The following is a 23,919-nucleotide window of genomic DNA, read 5'->3' as shown; positions in this document are numbered from 1 at the left end:
ATTATACAAATCTATATATCTATGTATAAGTGTATCGCATGTACATTTATATATATAAATACTGTATAATGAGATTTCCTTATTCAAAGTATAAAATGTGGTGTGTGATAAAGTACTCTGATGAAACGTTTGGCTTTATTCTTGGGAAATATGAATAAACACATGAGATGTGAATAAAATGAATTTGCATGTGAGATCTGAAGTCAGATCGATTGCGTTCAGAACATTCACTCTAGGAGCTAGGCTCCCTTTCCTGCCATTTTCTTTTCTTTAATGGTGTTTTAATAAATCTTTGCCACAACAAAAAAAAAGAATGTTTACTCTCTTTTTTCTTAAGTAACTGTAAGACTGTAGGTAAGTTTTTTCACTAAGCCTGCATTTTCTCTGACAAAATGGAGGTAACAGCACCTACTTCAGAGTTGTGTGTGAAATAATCTAAGTACACCAGGACCAGCAAAGGGCCTGTCATGTAACAAGCACTGAACGAATGTTAGCTAGTCTTCTCTAACCTTGAATGTGCCTCTGGTCCATCGCAGTATTTTTGTTTGTTTGTTTTTTCTCTCAAAGGTGAATTTGGCGAAGTCTGCAGTGGCCGTCTCAAGGTGCCTGGCAAGAGAGAAATCTGTGTGGCCATCAAGACTTTGAAAGCTGGTTACACAGACAAGCAGAGGAGAGACTTCCTGAGTGAGGCCAGCATCATGGGACAGTTTGACCACCCAAACATAATTCACTTGGAAGGCGTCGTCACCAAATGTACGCAGGTCATTCCTTTTACAAAGCCAAGTTAGGAGTTACTGGGAAATTAAACACACGTTTTCTTTCCAGGGAAATGACAGATGGAACAGACTCACTGATTGCTAATAGGAAATCAGTGTAGGACAAGTCATTAATCTTACAGGCAGCCCTAAATGGTCTATGGTTTCAAAGATACCCTATCTCTAAAGCATTATGTGAAATTTTAGAAAAATTAATATTGCAGGTTTTTGGTATGTCACACCATCTTTGAAATCTTTGCTAGGCCAAGCTGATTGTCACTGGGTAGGCACAAGCAGATGGTAAGCAAAATAAATTTTCAGTACTTTTGATATAAACACAGCAAAAGCCCACCACACCTTGTGCTAGAAGCTTCGGTTCCAGATGCAGGGAGCGAATCTGGGGAATCTTGATTATACTGAGGGATTTGCTTGTCTGCTCTGCTTGATTTATGGCTGTTGCAGTTCAGCACCTACTTGCAGTAACACCTGGTTGAACCTTCCTTCTTTAGCCCATTAGCATTTGCTGAGCCTGTGAACCATGCTTCAGTTAAAATACGACACAGCTCGACAGATGCATTTTGTGAAGTACATCTGTAGGGCTGGCTAAGACCAACTTTTAAAGTGCCACGTGGACAGGGTGGCTGAAGCAGTGACTGTTTAAGGTGGCTGTGTTCCAGGAGCCCTTGTACCTCCTACAGTTAGTACAGGTCAAGGATATTGTAAGCCTGGGGCTGTGTCTGCAGTAAGACCAAGGTCTCTCTTATTTGATTTAAGGTGTCTTTGAAAAGTTGTCAATAAACAAATGCTGTGACCATTGCTGCTTCCATGGGTGCAACAAAGGGTTGGGGGTGGAGTGCATTAAAGAGTAAGACTGAAACCTTAGCTGTGGGGCAGAGTGGTAGAAGGACACAAGTTACAAAATCTTTATAAGAAGAAAAGATGAGGTTACTCAAAAGGGAAAGCAGGCATCTCAAATTTAAACATACGTAAGAATCTTCTGAAAAATTTCTTGTAACAGTCTCAAAGGCCACTGTTTGATTTAGCAGGTCTTGGGATGCCCCTGAATTCACATTTCTAAAGAGCTCAGCACAGGGAAAGCCCACTAACAGATTTGCATATCAGCTGTATGCAAATAAAGCAAGTGACCTTGACTCGCCACTCCTTTCTGTTTCAGTTTCCTCATCTGTAGCACAGAGATACAATAACACTTGCCTTACAAATTTATTTGGAGATGAAATAAAATATTTAGAGTAGCTAGCATTATGGTGGATTTAAAAACATACACTTTCTAAGTGTTAACTGCTGTTACTATGTCTTAAGAAGTACACCTTTCCTCATCTTGAAAATCCTTCAAAAAAAGGAAACTTGGTGCTAAGGATATAATTTTCTGCTGATGGTGAAGGCTATAATTAACATAGAATAGCTCTATTTGCTTTTTAAGATTATTTTTACAGACAGGATATTTTTCTGTTGTCTGTGGCCTTCGGGGCTGCCTAGAACCCCTCACTACTTTAATTAAAAGATAACATTCCCTTTAAATACTTCTGCAGGTCCATTTTCTAAAAAGAGGGCTCTGTTCAGCTCAGGGTGTTTTTCCTGCCGCAGACAGTGATTTTCATAGCACCTCTGCAGAAAAGAGAAGAAACAGGGAATCTTTGTGTTAAAATCTAGTGCGCCTCTAAAACCCGTAGCTATTACAGCTGTAACTGTTATAAACGACTGGATGCATTTGCATAATGCAGTTGTCACTGAATTAAAATGATTTAAAATTTCCACCCATGAAGCAGTACCAGCTCCCCTGCCCTCCTTTCCCCTCCCCCCCTTTCCCCTCCCCCCTGCATCCCTGCCTGTTGCAGGAAAAGAGCTGCCTTCCACCCCCTAGACCAGCCTGGCCCTTTTCTAAGCCCTTCTGCTGATGGAGATACTCGTCTTTATTTCTCTTATCAACATTGCAAAGATTCTGACAAATGGATACTGTTCACAAACAGCAGAAGGAATGTAGAAAAATTGTGAGGATGGTTCAAGAGTAGGACTGGGGAAGTGTGAAGGGTGAAAGGGCAAAATGGAAGAGTGTGAATTCATTACCAGCTTACCCGAGTCACTTTCTAAATTGACAGGAGGGTCATAAATTCTCCCCACTCCTTCCCCTCTTTTGGGTCTTCTACTGTCTTCTCCAAAGCTTCAGAGGAATCTGGTGAAATGGAAGTAGGTGTTAATGTTTGGGCAAGAAAGTTGCCTTTTCTTCATTAGCTGACAAAGTAGTTTTTGATTGAGGCAAATTAATTAAAATTCAATTAGATGCATTTGTTCTGTCCGAAGACTATTGGTGGGTAAATGCATGTGAGAATAAGAACTTCCTTCTTCCACTGATAGAGGGTGGGAAGCGGTGCCTTGATTGCTCCCTCCAGCAAAGGGGAAGACTGAGGAGGTTTTATCCATCCTTTGATCTGTATCATGATCCTTACTTTTTCTGCCAGCTTTCCTTTTTCACTCACTCTCCATAGGATTGTCTTTTAATTCAAAAAATAGTTGCCTCTAAGAAGATTTGATACCAAAAAACACAATCAACAAATTGACTTCATTGAAATTAAAAACTCCTCAAAATTTTGGCCTCCATAGTGAAGACATTTACCCTTTCTCCACTCTGGAAATTGCTAGCAGCACTCTGGGTGGGAAACGCATTAATTTAGAGTAAGTATGGAGCCTTTTTAGTAAGGAAACATCCCAGCGCATTTTCTCTGACTGACTGGTTAAGTCCAGTCAACAAATACAGCAATAAAGTATGAATTTTTTTGATGAATCAAACTTGCATTTTATTTCCATCCAAAGGAATCTTTTATGGATCCTTCACTCTTGTTTCTCTTAGTAAAAACTGGAGGATTACTACCCTGCACCCCTAACAGTATCCCTTAGAAAGAGTAATTTCAGACTATCCATTCATCGCCAGTGATAACCTTGTTATTTTCTCAGGTCCTCAGAATGAGAGCTAAAGTGAAATGAAAGAGTTGCTTACCCACCCCCATAGATCTTAAAATCATTCTTAGCTCATTGCTAAAATAGCGGGAGGGGAGCAAGATTGTTCTAGTGCTGAGTTCAAATTCCTGTCTCGGAATAGCTTATTGAATGTCTTCTCTGATGGTTTGGGAGTTTGCTTATTAAAGTAGGTAGCTTATTAAAGTAAGTAGGAGCAAATAGAACATGTTTATTTATAAAAAGAGAAAAAATATAGCCCTTTACCAAAGTAAGACGTGAGAAAGAAGCTTATGTTGGGATAGCTTGGGTTTTAAGACCTGTCAGAATAATGCAGTAAGTATCCAACAGAACCACTGCCTCCTGAAACTTGAGTTTCCCCACGTAAAGAAAAAGGTTTCTCTGTTCATTGACTTCCTTAGCATCACACAAGTGGCTCTTCTGAGGACAAAATAAATGAATTACCCTGAAGATTTTTTTTCACATTTAAACAGGCCTGTCCATTTACTGGTTTCCCCTTTTGCTTAAGAGAGCAATTTTCCTTTCATGTGCTCCCTTGGTACCAAGGGCCACTTTAGTGAAAGACCTTGTCAACAAGCCATCCAAGGGGTTAACCTTCCAGATGGAATTTAAACCTACTCGTCCTTTTAATATTTCATTCCTAGCTTCCCACAGCTGAGGCATAAGCTTGGCTTGTTTTAATTAAATTAGATCGCACAAGACAGGTGTCTTGGCAGTAAAATTGTGCACAGCCCATTTTGATCTCATTAACTCCAGAACTCATCAAGGGTTTTTGTTTTTCTTTCTGAAAACTCTAGGTAAACCAGTAATGATCATAACAGAGTACATGGAGAATGGTTCCTTGGATGCATTCCTCAGGGTACGTGTCTACTTTGTGATAAACCCCCAAATGTTTCTGACTCTTTGTATCCATTATGTTTGGTTGTATTCACAGACTTTAAATGGGGCGAAGGAAGAAGACAATGATATCATTATAAGGCTGTTAAATAATCCATGGGTGATGAGGGTAGTATTTGATTTATTCTTGTTTCGTGGGCCATAGATTCATTATAGTTGGACAATTTCCATTTATCACACAAACCTGGCTCCTGGGGTACACTGTACTAGTGAATTAGTGACTTTGCTCAGAAAGGCCCGGAAATCATGTTGTGTTTCATTGCATACTTGATACAGATATCAAAAAAGAGCTCAGTAATAAATGCTTTGTGATAATTAATTTGGCCTGATGCTAATGGGATTGTCCTCCCACTGCCTTCCTGTGCAGAAGAATGATGGCAGATTTACAGTCATTCAGCTGGTGGGCATGCTTCGTGGCATTGGGTCTGGGATGAAGTATTTATCTGACATGAGCTATGTGCATCGTGACCTGGCTGCACGGAACATCCTGGTAAACAGTAACTTGGTCTGCAAAGTGTCTGATTTTGGCATGTCCCGAGTGCTCGAGGATGACCCAGAAGCAGCTTATACAACTAGGGTAAGGACAGTTTGCCACCTCTGGGCTTCCATTGTGGTGAAACTGGCTCTCTCTTCTTACCTTCATGTTTAGGTCCTTCTGATTTTTTTTTTTTTGATATTTTTCATATTCTTGCATCCATTTTTAAACCATGTTTCCAAAATTAGAGGGGTTTCTGAGGCAGACTCTAAATGAATGACCATTTTACAGAGCCACAAATGGATTTAAGAACAAAATGGATTCTCTTCCCTTTTAAATTTTCTTAGGGAAAGTGCTCATGAGCAGAGAGTGTATCTTTTAAAATGAACTAAATGGGAAGCAACTAACTATTTAGGGTAATTAACTCAATGGATGATTATTAATAAAATCAGGAGATACCATGTCATCACTTGCTGTATACATTTTTATACTGAAACTTGCTTGCTTACGTAATTTCCTTGTTTCTTTATTCCCCTTTCTATTTGGTGTTTTCTGTTTAGCCTTTTTCTATTCATTAGGGAAAAAAGAAATCATTACTCTGAACTAGACAAAGCAATGTTTCTAGCTAGTTGGCTACTGAATCTGAGAATGTGTATACAGGATTTATAAAACATTTACACCATGTAAGGATTTTTATTATCGAATGGGCTTCATTTTACTACTGGTAGATAAGCAGGAATTAGGGTACAGTTAAGAGTATTCACTGTGCAGTTAATGTCTACACTATCTTAGCCTGACAGTCTGAATATAAAATACTAATGGAACAAACACAGTATCATCAAACAGTTATCAACTCCTAAGGCTGGCACTGTTAAAATCAACATGAAGCAGTTAGCAGGCATTTTCATCTTTAGCACTCACCATTTTGTCTGCAACCCCAAGCATCATTGAGTTTTTTTTGTTTAAGTGATTATTTGGTTGTGGTTTTGGGGAGTAGTATTTAGTTTCTTTGGCTCTAGTTTTGATTCATACATATCTTCATATCTCCTCTCTTGAATCCTAAGCCCATTCATTTAGAAAAGAATACCTTTTACTGTATTAATTACTGTATTAATTGGTTGAAAAGAAGAAAGTTCAAAGAGGCTTCTAGTATGACACATTTACATAGATAAACCCTTACTCAAATATGTAAGGACAGCAGGGGTATCACAAGCATCCTTCTGTAAATAAGGCACATGAACATAGCACACCAGGTTTGCAGAGTAGAATGCAGTCTATCAAAGCAGCTCCCGAGACAATTTATCGTCCTGTTTAGCTCCAATAAAACCAGAAGACCTTCCAATAATATCTGCTTGAACAACCCATAGGTCTGAATTTAAGTTAAATTACTTTCCTCAGATGGAACCCTAGGAAATTTGAAACTCAATTAAAAAAACCTGTACATAGGGATAATCAAATGAGGGTTTAAAAAAAAAAAACTTTTTCTGAGTAATATTTTGTTAATTTACCGTATTTTTTGAAAAAAATTTACAAATAACTGAAATCTGCCCTTTCTCCATTAAAGTCAATGATAGATCTACCATCTGGCATTGTTTGGCTTCCCCTAAGGCTTTTTTACCATATTATCTTTAAGATATATTGAGCATGTTACTCGTGCTATATAAGACGAGGACAATTGATACATAGAGCTTTTCATACTTAGCTTACTTTATTCATTATTTCTGAAGCCATATTAAGTATTCCCTTTATGCTGCTGGGTGAGTGAATACAGTAAGAAGTCAAAATAAATGTCAGCTACATATCTTTTGATATACCCTGAATAACATGCAGTTTGTAAAACCTGCGATTACCTCTCTTCTCTAAGACTGCCTTCAGCAGAACTCAGATAATAGGTAGACTTTTAAAAAAATAATTCAACATTATTTGTTCACTTCCCTGTGACTACAGAAACCAATGAGAAACCATCTCAACCTGGAAGACTTTAGTTTAAATAAGCAAGTCTCATATCAGTGTTCTGAGAGCTATCTCAGGAATGCTGCTGTCTTGCCTGGCGAGTGGCAAGTACATTTAGGAACAAATGGCACATCAGTGATGTACTCGGGGGTAACCTGTGGCTCAAATGTCCACAGGGTGGCAAGATTCCTATCCGGTGGACTGCGCCAGAAGCAATTGCCTATCGTAAATTCACATCAGCAAGTGATGTATGGAGCTACGGAATTGTTATGTGGGAAGTGATGTCGTATGGAGAGAGACCCTATTGGGACATGTCTAATCAAGATGTAAGTCTCTGTGCTCTGAAATGCATGGTTTTACATTGAGATTCTGCACTGCTGATGGATGGATTAAGAATTGGGTTTCAAAGGGCACATCAAACTCGGTTCTTAATGCAAGTATATTTAGGAATCTAGCTCCGCATTACGACCGACAATGACATTCAATTTTAAGGCCAAAGGTAAGGGGCTTCCATGGTACAGGATGGAAGATAAGTAGATCCATTGATTGATGTATAAACAATGTGCAGTAGTAGTTTTACTTGTTAAACTTTCAAAAACATCCTGAAAATCGAAGATCATGAGAAACAAATTTCATGTGATAAAACTGACATGAAAGGTTATTGAAAGAAAGCTAGTGAATATTTTAAAGCTGGCATAGTTGTAATTAGAGCTTGCCCCGTGAGGACTCTAAAATAAAGCTTCACTAAATGACCCTTTGTAAATTATGCACATCCCTTTAAATGTACCATCTGGACTAGTTGGTAAGGGAGTATCTATGGTGCCTGCAATTTCAGAAAAGCTTTCAATAATGACACTAATAAGATTCCAGACTAATAGAATTTAATTACAAACATCTCCAGTGAGGGAGGATAAAACAAAACAAAACAAAACAAAAAGCCCTAGATTGGGGGGTCTTCTTCGAACACATTTTAGGTAATTCTGGAAAGTTTTAATTAGTTTTAAAAGGATTAGAAATCTGATAAAAATAAAAAGGCCACCTATACCTTTGAACTTTACTAGTTTTTTATGTATGGGGTTGAACATTGTCAAAGTGTTTACAGTTAACCAATTAAAACTGTATTTTAGAAAGTCTTCTTTTTACAACTTGTTTCAGATCTGAAGTTTTCCTGACCATCTGCCTTGTCCTTCTGAAACAACTGAAAGTTTCAAAGCCTTAACAATTAAACAAAGAACCAGGTGCACTTACATAGAATGCAGGTTGCCTATCGATAAAAGAATGCAGAGCAGCAGAGAACATAATGCACTCCACGTCTAGTGGGGCAAAAAGAATTCCCTACTATGACTAGCCAGGTTAAAGGGAATGGAAGTATTGACATTGTATTGTCTGTAATTTATAAAAGAAGATAGTTGATGGCAAGAAAGGGAACAGCTTGCGTGATAATTATAATCTGGGAAAAGACCATAGAGGTGACTAGTGTGTAATCTATTGGTGGATGAGATTATACCAAGTAGATTCCTTCACTTAGTTTCTATTAGCAACATTTGAGTTCAGTGGGAAAAAGACAAACAACCTAACTGAGCAAGTAGTGCTTGTTATTTCTGATTTAGCACTTAAGCTTCCCTTTATTTCATTTGAGAGTCATAGCCAAATGTTCATAAGAGCAGATAACCTAAAGATATCAATTTATCTGCCCTAAATACTCTCATACCTGTAATTTTGATAGCTTCTATATTGCATTAAGAAAATAGTTTATCTTATATTTTCATTTTTCTGACTTTATCCATGAAAAGCATCTGAAGCCATTTCTTTTTTTGTTGTTGTTTTATTGTTGTGTTGTGGGTGTGTTGTAACATTTACAAGAGTTCTTAAAACATATCATATTTGAATTCATCCCCTCCATCATTCTCCTTTATTTGCCTTTCCTCATTCCTAAAATCGTTTCAACAGGGCTCGCTTTTCCGTGTACATTTATGTGTTCACAGTATTTCCACCATATTCACCCTTGTACACCCTTTCCCCACATCCTCCCCCCCAACTGGTACCAACCCCAAGACAAGACCTGTTCTGCCCTCCCATTCTCCGGTTTTGTAAAAAAAAAATAGTGATTTTTTTTGTTTAAGGTAGCTGTACATTGTTTTTCTTGTGACATTTCCATGTAATTATCACCTGAATTGGTTCATCTCCTCTATGAAGCTATTGCTTTCCCACAAATAATACTGACATATCGTTGCGTGACAGACTCTGCGTAGAACATAACTTAATAGGAATAGAATTAGTAGGAGGAGTACAATTCTGGAGCAGAATTCATTTGGCATATGGAAAAAGGACCAAAAGTAACTGCTAAAAATATGTCAAACTTAGCAATTTTTTTTTGTTTTAACCCCACCCCTCAGGAGGATTCAGCAGTAAACTGAGAAAATAGGCTTTGTTAACCCATATAAGCTATTTTAGAAGCTTGCTGTGGAGAGGGAGCATATGAAAGGGTATTAATCTGTCTGAGGGGTTATAACATATGGAGTTCCTCTTCCATCAGCCCAGTGTTGCTTGTGTTCTCATCAACTCAATTTAAAATGTTTTCCTCAACTCTAGACTCAATACCATAACCTGGAAAGATAAAAGAAAGCCAGAGAATCAAATTGATCTGGTGCAATTGTCAAAAATCAGTAGGATAAAGTTATATGGGTGGCATAGAGAAGTCTGCCTGAGAAAGGGAAGTAGATGATATACAACAAGATTTTGGTAAAATACATGGGAAAAATAGCATCCTAGGGTTAATAAATCAAAAAGATGGTGATTAAACTGAAGCAGTATGTTAGTTCAAAAGACAACAGTCAAAGTGGTACATACGCCCTAGATCTGATTCAATTGACTCTTTTCTGCTGAAGACCAATTTCTGGGCAGTCAATAGACTACTACAGGTGAACACAATATGGTTTCAGACATAGCTGCACCACTGTTTGTTTCTCTAGCAGCATTTTGGTATGAAAAAACAAAAACACAAATGACTGATTTAAAACAAATAAAACTTTTAAAAACCTCAAACAAACAAATGTTTTCAGAATCTCAGAGGATGCTCCTAAACAAAGCTTATCAGTAGGCAATTAACTATGCCGTATCCCCTCTGTATGTCTGGCACAAGCCATACCCTGTTACTTTACTGGATTTATCCCTGAAAGCAGAGGAAACTTAGAGAAAAGCCAATAACAAAACAATGTAATTCCTGTGAAGACACATTAGAAAAGTCAAAATTAGCAGAGTGTTAAATGATTTGCTTCTTTTGAGACAAGGAGAGCCGAACTCACTGTGGATAGTCTTGGGCATTATGACAATTGTCACCTACCATTGCAATACCCTTCCTTAGCAGTAAAAGGGTCCTCTTTAGAATGTAAATGCCCCTGGTCTAGCATGATGACTCATATCTGTAATCCCAGCTACTCAGGAGGTGGAGATCAGGAAGATCAAAGCCAGCCCAAGCTAAAAATTAGCAACCAATAAGCTGGGTGTGGTGGCAGATGCCTGTCATTCCACCCACAGGGGAGGCATAAAAAAGAGATCACATCCAGGCCAGCTCAGGCAAAAAACAAGGGATCTTATTCAAAGAATAAGTAAAAAAGCAAAAAATGACTGGGAGTGTGGTTGAGGTATTAGAATGCCTGCTTAGTAAGAGTGAAATCCTGAATTCAAAACCCAATGTAACTAATAAAATAAAATAAAAAATTAATTAATTAATAAAAGTAAGTGTTAAGTGCCCCCAAAAGAAGCCATCTTTTTTTCCTAATCCTCCTTTTTAAAATTCACTTACTAATACCTTTAGCAGAGTCAGTCAATAGCCACCTGAGACCATTATAGATACCAAATTGACACCTCAGGGTATAGTCTCCAAAAGGAAAACTGGCTGGGCATCTGGAGGTAGGCACTGTTTTTGACCCATTAGCTGTGTGAGCAAGAGAACACAGGGCTGAAATGATGCCAAAAGAGTTACATTTTCGGATTGCTTCCTCAGGGAGAACTGTGGCAGCAACTCTGTTGCTGGAGTGGGTATGTCAGTGCTGAGTAGCAGGGTAGAGACGGTTGAGGGCAGGTCCATGTAGTCTCTGAGGACCATCATCAAAGCTCTGACACCATGGTTCTGATCTAATTGGATTCTGAGCACTTTGGAATATCAATACATCTTCACTATAGAGTGTCAGATTGGTATTGCTTGCCATTTGTGACCCCCTCAGTGATTGCTTGCTTTCCTTTCATGTTGCCACCAATGCTTGAGTCTAGCTTTGGTTTCTGTGAAGGAGTTGTAGCTGTGCCCATGCCCAAGCTTGTTAGAACACGCCATTGTGAAGGGTGAACCTTGCTTGACAACTTAACATACCATCCTGTTGTCTGCCGTAGGTGATTAAAGCCATCGAGGAAGGTTATCGGCTCCCCCCACCAATGGACTGCCCCATTGCACTCCACCAGCTGATGCTGGACTGCTGGCAGAAGGAGAGAAGTGACAGGCCAAAATTTGGGCAGATTGTCAACATGCTGGACAAACTCATCCGCAATCCCAACAGCTTGAAGAGGACAGGGACAGAAAGTTCCAGGTTTGCATGCTTACTTACTAGTGATATTTGGAGGAATACATCCAGAGGTGGCAGGCCAGTGTGACTCATTTTGACTCCTGCCTTTTCATAGTCAGAAGTCACTTCATAGCTCTTTGCAACCTAGCTTCTGTCTTGATTAGTGCAGTATTTAAAGTAGCTGTATTCATTTTGCCTGGCCTCAAATTGTGGTAAGAATTAAAACCAAACAAAGAAATAACTGAAGTTTAGTTTATGATGCTGGCCCTGAGAAAGAGGGGTGAAATCCTCTTAGGAGACATTCAGGTTAGTCACTGCTATATTTTGAAAAGGGCAAGGAACATTGAAACAGAAAGAAGTACAGGACACTACCATTGTGAGTGGATGTGTCAAGAGTTAATTATAGCTCAAAATGGTTCTTCTGTTTTTCCCTTCCTGGGTCTTTAGAATAGGATGCAGAACCAAGGGAGAAACTGATCAAGTTACAAAGCCTGCACATGCATGTTTGAGAAGGAATTTAACAAACAAAATGAAAGCCTGGTGTGGTGGTACGTGACTGTAATCCCAACTACTCCAAAGGTGGAGGCAGGAGGATTGTGAGTTCAAAGCCACCGTGGACAAAGTTAGAGAGACCATATCTCAAAAATAAAATGAAAAGCTGAAGGTGTGCTTAAGTAGTAGAGGCCCTGGATTCAATCCCTGGTACTGCCAAAAAAAGAAAAAAAAAAAGAAGCATATTAGTCTATGAAGAACATAAGGAAACCATGCTGCTGCCATAACTCTCTAGGAGTAGGAACTTTACCATGAGGAATGAGTTTTACTGCTATCAGATTCAGGGCACCAAAAACCAGTCCCATCTGAAAGGGTATTATTAGTTGTATTATTTAAGAAGTCAAGAACAATAAGACCAGGTGACTAGGTCTGTGGACACCTACTCACCTCCAGATCTGAGCTTCTCAAAGACGTCTTTTCTTCCTGATCCTGAGTTAAAAATAGGACATTTTCCCCTCCTCCCTCCCACTGTGTCCAATCCTTTCAGCCTTTGCAAAAGGTGCTCTTCAATCATTTTCCTGAAAACTTAGCCTAGAGGCCCTGCATGGGACGGTTCATGAAAAAGAGAATTTGAGGTAGATGGTGGAGAAGCCCTCTGTCCTCCTCCATGCTTTCAGATCCCTATCATAGGCCATTAGATAGAAGACATAATTATCAATCTTTTTTGAAGTAACATTGAGAAGGGGTGAATTCCCATGTTACCTCTGCCAGGGCCACATGCATGCTAACTGTGTGAACTGAAGAAAGAAATCCTCTACCATTTCTGGGCTATTTTTTGCTCCCACTTTCTAAAAAAAGGTGAAATGGATGGCTATAAGGCCTCCTTTCTAAGTCCAGTCAGCTTCATCAACACCAAGGTCAATCTCCTCCACCTTTTAGAGCTTCAACTCCAGAGTCCTTGCATTCTGTCTGACGGTCCTAAGTAGTTACTTCTCTGGTATTGGTCCTTCTCTTGGTATTTAGGTGACTAGCATAAACTATTCAGCCACAAATACCACATAATGTATGCTTTGCACCAAACCACAGACAAAGCAAATTGAGTCATTGGATATATTTTCCTCTATTCTGAGTTCTTCTCACTTAAATATCTGTAATGCTTACTACTATTGCTGATAATAGGATTAATATAACATGATATGTGATTTAACACAAAATTAAGCAAATGTCATGGCATTCTACAAAGAGAACAAAGACTTCCAGAACAAGCTGGAAAATAACCCTTGGAGTTAATTGACAATGAATGAAGTCATTTTCATCCAAAGGTCATTTTGACCTTGTCAGGCACTTAGAGTCTACACTTTGCTTTGTTGTTCCACTTGGCTTGAAGTTAGAAATAAATGCAAACTACAAGTCTTTGTTTAATAACAAATACTGCTGCTATGCATCCAACACTCAAACATCTAAAATTCTATGTGGTAATAATTGTGTTTAACTCAAAATTGGAAGAATTAAATCTTGATTTTTTTTTTTTTTGCTGTAACTATCTGTAGAATTTTACTCAGACAATTAGACTTAGTTGAAAGAAAAGACACAAAAGAAAGGACACAAACAAGCTATTATTTAGACAAAACTTGATTGATGAAACAGGTTTTTGTTAAAATATGGAAAAAGGGAGTAATGCAAATCAAAATAATTTAAGTAAAAATCAAAAACTTTTAATGAAATATGATTAATTCTGCTATGTAGAAAATGAATGAAGACATTATGTTGACATTTTTTTCATTAGAAAAGAATTTTTTTTGGTTGAAAATTCAGTAGTACTGATAACTCCAGTTTAAATGTTTATACTCAAACATAGTCTCGGGATGAAAATAAGGTCAAAATGTTAGATCAAATAGAAGTTCCAGAAAATACAGCTCAACAAATAACAATATTGCTGTACAGGTGATTATAATAAAGATGGTATAAAATCCTTCTGAAAAATCTACCCTATGGTTATTAAGTAATTTGAAGATGACTATAACTCTCTTAATACTTTCATAAATAGTTAATTTATGGTGTATCAGTATCATGAATGGCAGAATTTCTGCCTGTCATCATTCTTGACAGTGAACAAATATAAAATACCTGGCTTGAGTAATGAATAAACTAATAAATAAGTTAATAAGAAGCGCTTTGAATTTGTTGAAATCGTTATTCAGGAGACTCAGCAAAGGAATACGAGAAGTACATTCCACAATCCAAAACAGTGATCGAATTGCCTGTTCTTTCCCCAGTCTTGGCACACGTGCTGGTCAGGCATGGGTCCATTAAGGAGGGGATTAACTCCCCGCCGTCCCAAGTTTGAATGCACTGGGACTGCTGGACCTAGCTGGAAGCCGGCTGGACTTGAACTCTTGCTGTTTTCTTTACTTCCATCGGTCTGGTGGCTTGCACGCTCACAATTTTCCTTACTCGTACTTCACTAAGGTTTCCATAGTTGCCGAACTAACATGTGTAATATTTAGGAATTAGACTCTTTTCTGCAAAAATTGAAAAGGTTTCAGCTACAACGGCTCCCCCAGTCTTTACCCCAAGTTAGGATGTTAAAAGACCTGCTATGAACGTTAAAAGAGGGCCACATAAAACAAGGGCAGGAAGTGGAATTAAGAATAAATAAGAGTGAATGATACATACTCTAGCAGCTTTCTTAAATTTAAGGGCAAAAACAGAGAAAAATCACATGGTTTTATTCCATTCAAAACCCTTGTTTTTAAGTTTCAGTTGCCTATCGTGGATATCCAACTTCTGAGACTTCTAGTGCCACCAATAGATGCTGTCTGTTTACTCTTTCTTGTTCTACTTCCAGACCTAGCACTGCCTTGTTGGATCCAAGCTCCCCTGAGTTCTCTGCTGTAGTATCAGTGGGCGATTGGCTCCAGGCCATTAAAATGGACCGGTATAAGGATAACTTCACAGCTGCTGGTTACACCACGCTAGAAGCTGTGGTGCACATGAACCAGGAGTAAGTACCCAGCGATGTAACACAAAAGGGTAAATCTAGATTTAATAGTATTTTGCTTTTTTGCTTTGAGCTGCATAATCATCTTGCTTATTAAAAAGAAAAGAAAACTGGAATGCCTCTCATCTTGATTGAGTATAATTTTATACAGCTCTATAGAATACCTACATTGTTGCATTAAATTGCTTAATTAAACATATTAATACACCTGCCTTGTTGTGCTGTATCAATTGTGGCTGATTCAAATGTGTGTGTGTGCATGAAGCTTGGAAAAAGATTTTCAGCCCCCGTGACTTTTTCTTTGCTCTTTCTGCCCTCCTTTGTTCAGTGACCTGGCAAGAATTGGCATCACAGCCATCACACACCAGAATAAGATTTTGAGCAGCGTCCAGGCAATGCGAACCCAAATGCAACAGATACATGGCAGGATGGTCCCTGTCTGAGCCAGTACCTAATGAACTCAAAACTCTTGAAATTAGTTTACCTCATTCATGCACTTTAATTGAAGAACTGCACTTTTTTTACTTCGTCTTCGCCCTCTGAAATTAAAGGAAAAAAATATCTGCAGTGTTGCTTGACGTACAGATCGCTGAAACTGTGGGGTCGTTGGAATTAGACCTGGAACAATTGTTTCCCACAAGTACTTCTGTCCATCAGCAGTGTGTAAAATACATGTACCTATATAAATAGAACTCTGCCTCCAAGTTTTGATGCTGTATTTGCTGCCAGACACTGAGCTTCTCTGAGTCATCCTTGACCCTCTCTCCATTTGGAATTACAACCTCAGTACTTTGTTTGTGGCATACATTACAGTCATCGCTCTTCACTGGAATGAGGGCCTTGCCCACGAACATTTTTGAAGGACTCAGTTGTAGCAGTGAGGGCCTGGTTCATATCATGGAATAAAACCCATGCGAAAACCATGTGGCCCATCTGCACTGCCTCTTCAGTGGCCAGGTCACCTGGTGGATTCTTATGATATGGGAGCTAGAACGAAAAAGAAAGTGGATTAACAAATGCAAAAACCCAAGTCCTGTAATCCCTAACTGGAAAAATGAGGTCTGTTTCTTTGGGCCTGAGGCTGTGCCATATAAAGTCTTATTTTGGGACCCTACAAACTTATCAGAACTACCTTATGGATAATGGGCTGTGACAATCTTGATTAGGAAAATTTCATACTTTAAAGGAGCAACCCCAAATCTACAAGGTAAGTTGAAAGCACCTGCAATGATTCTTTCTCCAATAGAAAATATAAATATAGATACATACATTGTGTGTGTGTGAAGTTGATCTCATTTGAAACACTGAACAGCAAATTTTTTATCGTTATTCTATATCCTTTTTTATTTATTATCATATTATTGTACTGGAGGAGTACATTATGACATTTATAAAAGTTCTTACAATATGTCATAGTTGAGTTCACCCCCTTGAGTAGCAAATATTCTTTCATGTTTATCAAGTGTTCAGAATTTCAATTCCTTCTTGACAGTAGAAGTAGAGACCAAAAATAGTTTGGCTACCCCGCTCTTCTTCCAGGAGGAAGAAAAATTATACTAGATGAGTCAGGTTCAGAAGGATTGGTCCTAGACCCATTGGCTGTACTCTCCCTCACAAAGGATTTCTTTGTCTTTGGTGCCATTCATTCATGACATGTGTATTTATTGAGTATTTTTGGGTACTAGGTAGAATCTCAGAGCCTTTGTCTCTAACTGTTAGATCACTTGCCCCATCTTTTGGAGTGTTTGCTTTAATTGAGAACTACCATGAAGTCTTTTCCATTAGTCATTTTATCTGTCCTCCTCCCATAATCCTCGTATCAGACAAGACCAGCCAGGGAGGATTTACCAATGGTAAATGGGTGTCAATGGTGAGATTTGGAACTTACCTCGACTTCCTTATTTTGTAGATCCTCAGAAAGTGACCTACAAAAAAATGCACTTAAGTCCATTAGCAGCTTTCAATCCCTCTGTCTTAAATCCTAGAATTTTCTTCTCAAAACAGGTGTATAAAATGGCTTTGCTTATTCCTAGAAGCGAGGGACCTCACATTGGACTGGGGAATTTTTAACTCTTTTAACTATTCCATTTTTATCACTTTTAAACAAGAGCTTAGCTGATTTTAATGACTTCAGTGTTATCCTGAAAGCTATTTTCTTAGAGAGTAAGAAATGTTAAATTTGATGCTGTCAAATCCTGACAGTTTAGTAAAAACCTTTTTTTACAACATTAGTTGTAAAAGCTTTTCTGTGCAGAAAGAATGTGAACTTTGTTTTTTAAAACTACTAGAAAACTTTTGTTTTATTATCACTTTTGCTAGGAGTTCTAGAATTCATGTTAAAAGTTGTCAACTGTAGGTTAGGTCAAATGTAAGTTGGGTTTATTATGATTTCTTTCCTCAAAGCTATGGAATATTTTGTTTTTAATCTTCAGTATAGTTGCAATAAAGCAGCATTATGAAATTATCCTTTAAATACAGAATGTTACCATACATACATTGAATAATTAAAATTTTTGCTGGGCATGGTGGCCCTCACCTATAAATCCCAGCACTTGAGAGACTACGGCAAGAGGATTGAGAATTCAAGGCCAGCCTAGACTACATAGCAAGACCCTGGTTCAACACAAGGAAAAAAGAGAACAAAGAAAAACTTTTTCTTGCTTTTCGGCACCAACTTAGGACTTGAAGTGCATCTCTAAACACTGAACATACACAAAGCATAACTTTTCTAAAGAGAGAGTGTGTTGATGTTAAAAGATCTTAATACGTTTCTGTTGTTCAGCAGGTATCTCTGTAAATGAAATAATGTATAATCTTATGTCACTATAAGGTCACCGTGTGAACCTTAATTTTTATACCTGCATTTGTTAGAGTCAAGCCAATGGAAAGGCGAACAAAGGACTTTCCAAGTGTCTAAACTAATATCCAGCAGCAGTAAAAGTGTTTACTACCGCCACTGACTCCCTGAAGTCTTAGAAGAGAAATGTTAGAACAATAGGAGTGTAGCTGTGTTTCCCAGGGCGTGGAGCCAGACTGGCATCCAGACAGCTATGGATTCTAAAGCCAACCGAAATGTTGACACTGGGAGATTCACCCCACTTTTCTTTAGAACTCAGTTCCTCCACCTGGGAATTAGAGAGATAATGATACCTTTGTAATAACAGCTTTCCTGAGCATGGTGGTGGTGTGAGTGTATAGGAAATGCTCTCACAGAAAACACAGTGAGCTCCACAAAAGAAAAGGCATGCTTCCTCCTGCCTTGTCGCAGTGTCACTCATCTGTTGTTCACTTGTGATTCCCAATGCTTTACTGCATGCACTTGGGGGGCCGGGGGGTCCATGTAGATGAAGCTCCTTCACTTTAAACAGGTTTATGAGACTTTGGGGTTGTGTCTATCTGTACAAAAAGTGGTAACCCTATTGAGTTGCTCCTGGCAGGACTCACACGTATCATTTAGTCTTGAAGCTTATGAAATTATTTTATAATTGGAAAGACAGTAGAAGGCACACATAAGCCTCTAGTGCAACGAAAGGAACTAGATGGTAGGCATTTGCATGTCTTCATGACCAACTCAATGGAGCTGTACTTGTTTATTTAGTCACAATGAATTCTCTGTAGTAACTTGTGATCCCACATTGAACACATGCTTTTTCTGGTCTCTGTTCAAGAAATTTCCCCCAAGATAAAGGAGTTCCTGAATTCACAGGAGAGAGGCTTATTTTTCTCAACTCTTATTCTGGCATCAGTGAGATATAAGCCTTTACATTCCCACGCTTCTCACTTTGGACATCCGTTTTCACATAAACCCCAAATCCTCAAAATGTCCACTTAATATTGTGAATGTATTTCCATAATAGAGGTTTATATTAAAAAGTGAGGAAGGGAGTTGGCAACTCAAAATGGACAAATGGATTGTGAGACCAGTCTGTCCTTTTCCTCCTCTAAGAATGGAATTTCTCGTAGCAAAAGAAACTCTTCATCAAAAAGTTTGCCTATCCATTTAGAGAGGTTAGACTCCAGAGTTTTAAGGTCATGTTCATATTGACTTTGTGTTTCACAGAAATACATGCTTGTGCTGATGAAATTCCTGCACGTTCAGGTTTCAAAAACTACATTTGATGGGTTTTCTGGTTTCCACAGAGGAAAAATCTAGAAACATCCATTCCTTTCCTTTTCTTTTTTTCCTTCTTTTCTCTCCTCTCCCTTCCTTCCCTCCTTCCCTTTCTCCCTTCCTTCTCTATAAGTTTAGACAGTTATGATCGGCCTTAGTATTGACAAATGGCTCTCATTAGCACGAATTTGTTGTACGTACTAACAGGGTTCATTGCAATGTTTCCATGTATAAATGCAGTGTGCCTTGATCAAATAAAATCTTCCTTTTCCCCCTTTCCCCTCTTTTCCTCAGCTAGTGACTTCTTCAAGATATTGGCAGTTATCCCCTGAGCCACATTTACAATGTTCAATTGTTAAAAAAAAAAGTTCTCAGAATAACTTATGAGACCAGTTAATTTCTAGCTCCACAAGTAGACTAAAGTGTTTCCTACAAATTTAAATATGCCATTTGCCTCAAAGAAATTAAGTTTTATTCCTTCCTATACACAACACACACACATACACAAAGCAAGCAAATAATTGGTTTGATAAAATAGATTCACTCATCTGTTTTGGTCCTAATTCCTACTTTGCCCTTGAGGCCACCAACTGCTGAACAAAGAGGGAGATACAGTCCAAGAAGCAAACTTGATGGTCAATTGTCAGAAATTAAAGAATGAAAATGACTTCCTTTGGTGTGAGTTATTTGGCGAATGAGAGGACAATGGGGAGCGATGATGGTTCCATTGCTTTGTGCCACCTGTTTCATTCTAGACTGGTGTTTAGAATCCTAGGATGTGGCTAAATCCTTCTTGGTGTGCCTATAGAGGCAGGAGTCCCAAAGATATCTATTACTGGCATCACTGTACACCTGGACCTGAGTTCCCACTCCTCTGTGTACATACGGCTTGTATCTAAATTAGACACCCCCATTTGTTTGAAGTTGTTTCCCTTTTAATGAAATCATCAAATGCTTTTTATTTCTTGGTTTATAATTTTTCAATCACTATTGATGACTAGGTGGATTATGAACTGAAATAAGTCAGGAATTTCATTTCAAAGAGTCTATCCAACGTAGTAGTTCAAGCATGGCTTGAACTTTGCAGTATCGAACTCCAGCGTTGCAGTTAGAGTGAATAACTTTGGGCAGGTGCCTTAGTCTCTCTATGCTTCAGTTTCTCATCCATGTAATCGGGATGCACATAGTACCAACCTCAGCTACTGTCATTTAGCTGTTGATAGTCATTTTTGTTATAATTGTTATTTTGCAAAGGAGGAAAGTAAGAATTTCTGATCTCTCTCCTGAACCACTTCCACTGAACCATACTACCTTTTGTGAACTTGAATTCTTTCTCACAATAGTGGTTAGCTGCTGACTGGTAGTATTGGTTACTGTTTTGTCTAAAGTCTTGTTCTTTTCTCTACAGGGAGTAGATTCTGCTATCTCAGCCTCACAGCTCTTCCTGTTGATTACAAAGCACTTGGAAGAAAACAGAACACACCCTCCTCGGTTCCTTCCAAGTATATTTCTTCTATTTCTGTTATGCCAGTTCTTGAGCAAAGACACTGATGAAACAACATCTATACCTGCACAGAAGTGTATGAGTCTCAAGTCCCCTTCCCCAATGAACACAGAAGCATCGAGGTTCAGCGTCTGTTCTCCACTTGCACTGAGGAATGTACTGTCTCATGGCACCAGCTCTGCAGAGCCCTTGCTCCCAAACTCCTTGTGGTTTTATTTATATGTATTTCCATATTTCATTCCTGTATGTCACTGCTGCATTGGTTTGACAGCAAGTGACCAAAGGCTACAGGTTTTACCATGGACGCCAGGTCAGGTGCCACCACACAGAACAAAGCCAGTTCTCCTGAGCTGCCTATGATATGCATTGCTGAAGTAACATTTTACCCAGGGTGTACCATTGCAGTGATATAAATATATTTTTTTCCTAGACTAAATATGAGCTGACTATCTCTTTTGATGTGTGTACATAGGGGTGCGTGTGTATGTGTGCGTATGTGTATGTGTATGCGTGCATAACCTCATGCTTAGAACTGCCTGTGAATGTTGTGGAATGCTACACCTGAAAAGTCCAGTTTTCTACCAGTTCCAAGATAAAAGAACCATATGATATACTGGGCCTGGAGACCATGCCCATCTCCTTGGAAAGACAACCTGGAAATTCTAAACAGCCTGTATCTAGAAGTATATTTTGTAGCTGCCACACTTACCTTAAGAAGTAATTCTACAATTTTGGACAGAGGTGGTTTTCACCTTGATGGTAGAATAAATTTAGACTAAAAATCCATTCAGGTGACTGCCCATCATCAAAATCACAAATTCTGATTGGACTCATCTGACTCACCAATTCCTTGATGGAGAGAGAGAGAAGGGGATGGAATCAGTCTGATGACCCCAAATGGAGTACAAGTAGCCTTTGTTTCCCTGCATAAATGGACTTGTTGAATGCAAACAAATATATGCAATTCATATACTTTTGGAGATGAACGTAGATATGTGTGTCAGCTTTGAGATGATGTGTCTGGATTAAGACTTTGTCTCCCAGTGTCACAGAAAAAAATACATGCCAGTGACTCTTGAGGTTAATGTAGTTGGGATGAAATGGCCACAAGCAATTTCAAGTTCCCCAATTACATAGAAAGTTCTATAGTAATTAATATGCAGCTAACTCCTCTTGCCCTCAAAAGTGTACCAGTCTTCGAGAATCTGAATTCTGGTGTGTGAAGATTCAGTATTGATATGATTCTATACCAAACTCCAGCCAACATACTGCCATTTTACATAATTCGAGTGGCTGCCTTGCTTATTCTAAGCTATGGTTGCAGAAACTGCGGCCATTTCTATAAGCTATAACATCAAATCAGGGAAAAATGGGGAAAGATTCCGATCATATATTGTTGAATAAGTGGGAAAAAAATCATCAATAAATATTTATTGCATTCTGACAGGGTGTGTGGTGATGTATTCTCACAACTGTGCCAGAATGACAAAGTTAATTCACCCCTTTTTGGGGACCTTAATATATTTTTTAAGGGATGTGCCTATGCATTGATGCCTGAAAAATATGTATAAAGAAATGAGGTTGAATCTCTGAGTGGTTTCATCTATCCCAGAGTTAAGAGCAACTTCCGGGTCTGTGTTTAGCCCATGAGTGAGCACTGGCCTAGTGAGCTCTAATGCTAAATCGTGCTCAGATCTTCTAATAAGCAGCATGAAGCTGTTCCCTACACCAAATCAAGTAGCTTCACCATGTGTCTGCAGGCTCCAAGTTATTTTAGCAATCTTCTAAATGAAATGTTCTGGTGTATTTAAAAAATAAAAAGTTACATTAAAGAAAGGTTGTGCTCACTACACTGCTGATGTGTGTGTTCTGAGACTTCTTGTATTCATCTGTGAAGGATATGTGTGTTAATCCATACACTCGTATAGCCTCAGTATTTGTCAAAAGACACTTAAATTCTGACCAGTAAAGGAAAGTTCTAGAAGCAATATTTTCACTTATTTAACATTGTTGAAATAACATCAAGCATTGATACACACGGAAGAGTGCATTTATTTTTTGTATCACTCCACGTATGTTGGAATATGCAAGGACTGTGGTTAAAATTAGAATGTATAAGGCATATTATAATTTAGTTCATACTGAAAAAGAAATTACCTGAACATTGCTTGGTTCATACACGTTACAAAATTTGAGCAATCTTTTGAGTTAGACATAGATTTTCTACTTTGTTTTAATTTGTCAAGGTGTTTTTCTTCCCTTCATGAACTTTAGGTACACATAACTTATGTCATTTATTTATGGCCTTTTATACCTAGTTTGTAAAATTGTAAGATAGCAAACTAAATGCAAAGAGTTTGCATTTGAAAATAATAAAGTAGTTGCCGTATACAAATCTGGGATCTGGTTGTGTCTTTTCTATATTTTTTGCAATTTGTGTAGAATTTCTAAATCAATTAATTATCGGTGGTTGTTTTATTCAAGTACAACTGTTAAATTATAATTGAGAATACTTAGAGGACCAAAACATTGACATTTCTATTAATCATTTTAAATGTGCATGTTTATGGAGTATAGTGTGGTCCTTTGATGCATGCATAAGATGTATAAAAAAGCGCTGACTAATAATTCTTGCCCTTGAGAACAATGTATTTGAAAATCTGACCTTGAGCTCCTCTATTCCATTGTAATTAAGACTATGGACTTGGTTGGAATTCAGGTTCCAGTGCTTACTAATTATGTAGTCTAGGGCGAGTCTCTTATATTCCCTCTCCCCATTTCCTTATTTGTATGACAGTAACTATAATCCAAGAGTCTTTATAAAGACTAAATATACTAAAATGTTTAACACAGTGTCTGCTATCAGCCAGAACTAAACAAATGATGGCTATTCTCAGAAGCCTTTTCATCATACAACACTTCTCCAACATCCCCATTCTCTACCCTCTCTCACATCTTAGTTACTGACCCAAGACACCAACTACCAATTTTTTACCAGGAGTTTTAACCTGGGATCCATGCCTCCTTGAACGTACATAAGAGATCCAAGATAGTCCCTAAAACCGCACAAATGTTACAAGACACATGTTTTGATGGGAGATTTTATAAATTTCCTCAAATTCTATATTGGTATAGGGTACAATAATATTAAAAACTATAGCCTTATGGGTGGACGATCTTC

General features: G+C 38.3%; 1 protein-coding gene across 2 annotated transcripts in view; it reads left to right on the top strand.

Moving 5' to 3' along the window:
- Window positions 1-23,402, top strand: part of Epha4 (EPH receptor A4) — a 134,650-nt gene extending 111,248 nt beyond the window's left edge. Inside the window, exons 11-18 of one of the 2 annotated variants that reach the window (XM_020166169.2) lie at window positions 568-753; window positions 4,544-4,605; window positions 5,011-5,220; window positions 7,248-7,397; window positions 11,461-11,654; window positions 14,971-15,126; window positions 15,452-16,330; window positions 20,643-23,402. In XM_020166169.2, the coding sequence (XP_020021758.2) occupies window positions 568-753; window positions 4,544-4,605; window positions 5,011-5,220; window positions 7,248-7,397; window positions 11,461-11,654; window positions 14,971-15,126; window positions 15,452-15,566 (1,073 nt within the window). In that variant the 3' untranslated portion in view covers window positions 15,567-16,330; window positions 20,643-23,402. Of the gene's footprint in view, window positions 1-567; window positions 754-4,543; window positions 4,606-5,010; window positions 5,221-7,247; window positions 7,398-11,460; window positions 11,655-14,970; window positions 15,156-15,451; window positions 16,331-20,642 lie in introns of both variants that reach the window. The other variant, XM_074071831.1, reaches the window with a different exon arrangement.
- The last annotated feature ends 517 nt before the right edge of the window (window positions 23,403-23,919 follow it).

Source organism: Castor canadensis, chromosome 4 (genome assembly GCF_047511655.1).
Source record: "Castor canadensis chromosome 4, mCasCan1.hap1v2, whole genome shotgun sequence".
NCBI lineage: Eukaryota > Metazoa > Chordata > Mammalia > Rodentia > Castoridae > Castor > Castor canadensis.
This window is presented reverse-complemented; position numbering and strand designations above follow the sequence as displayed.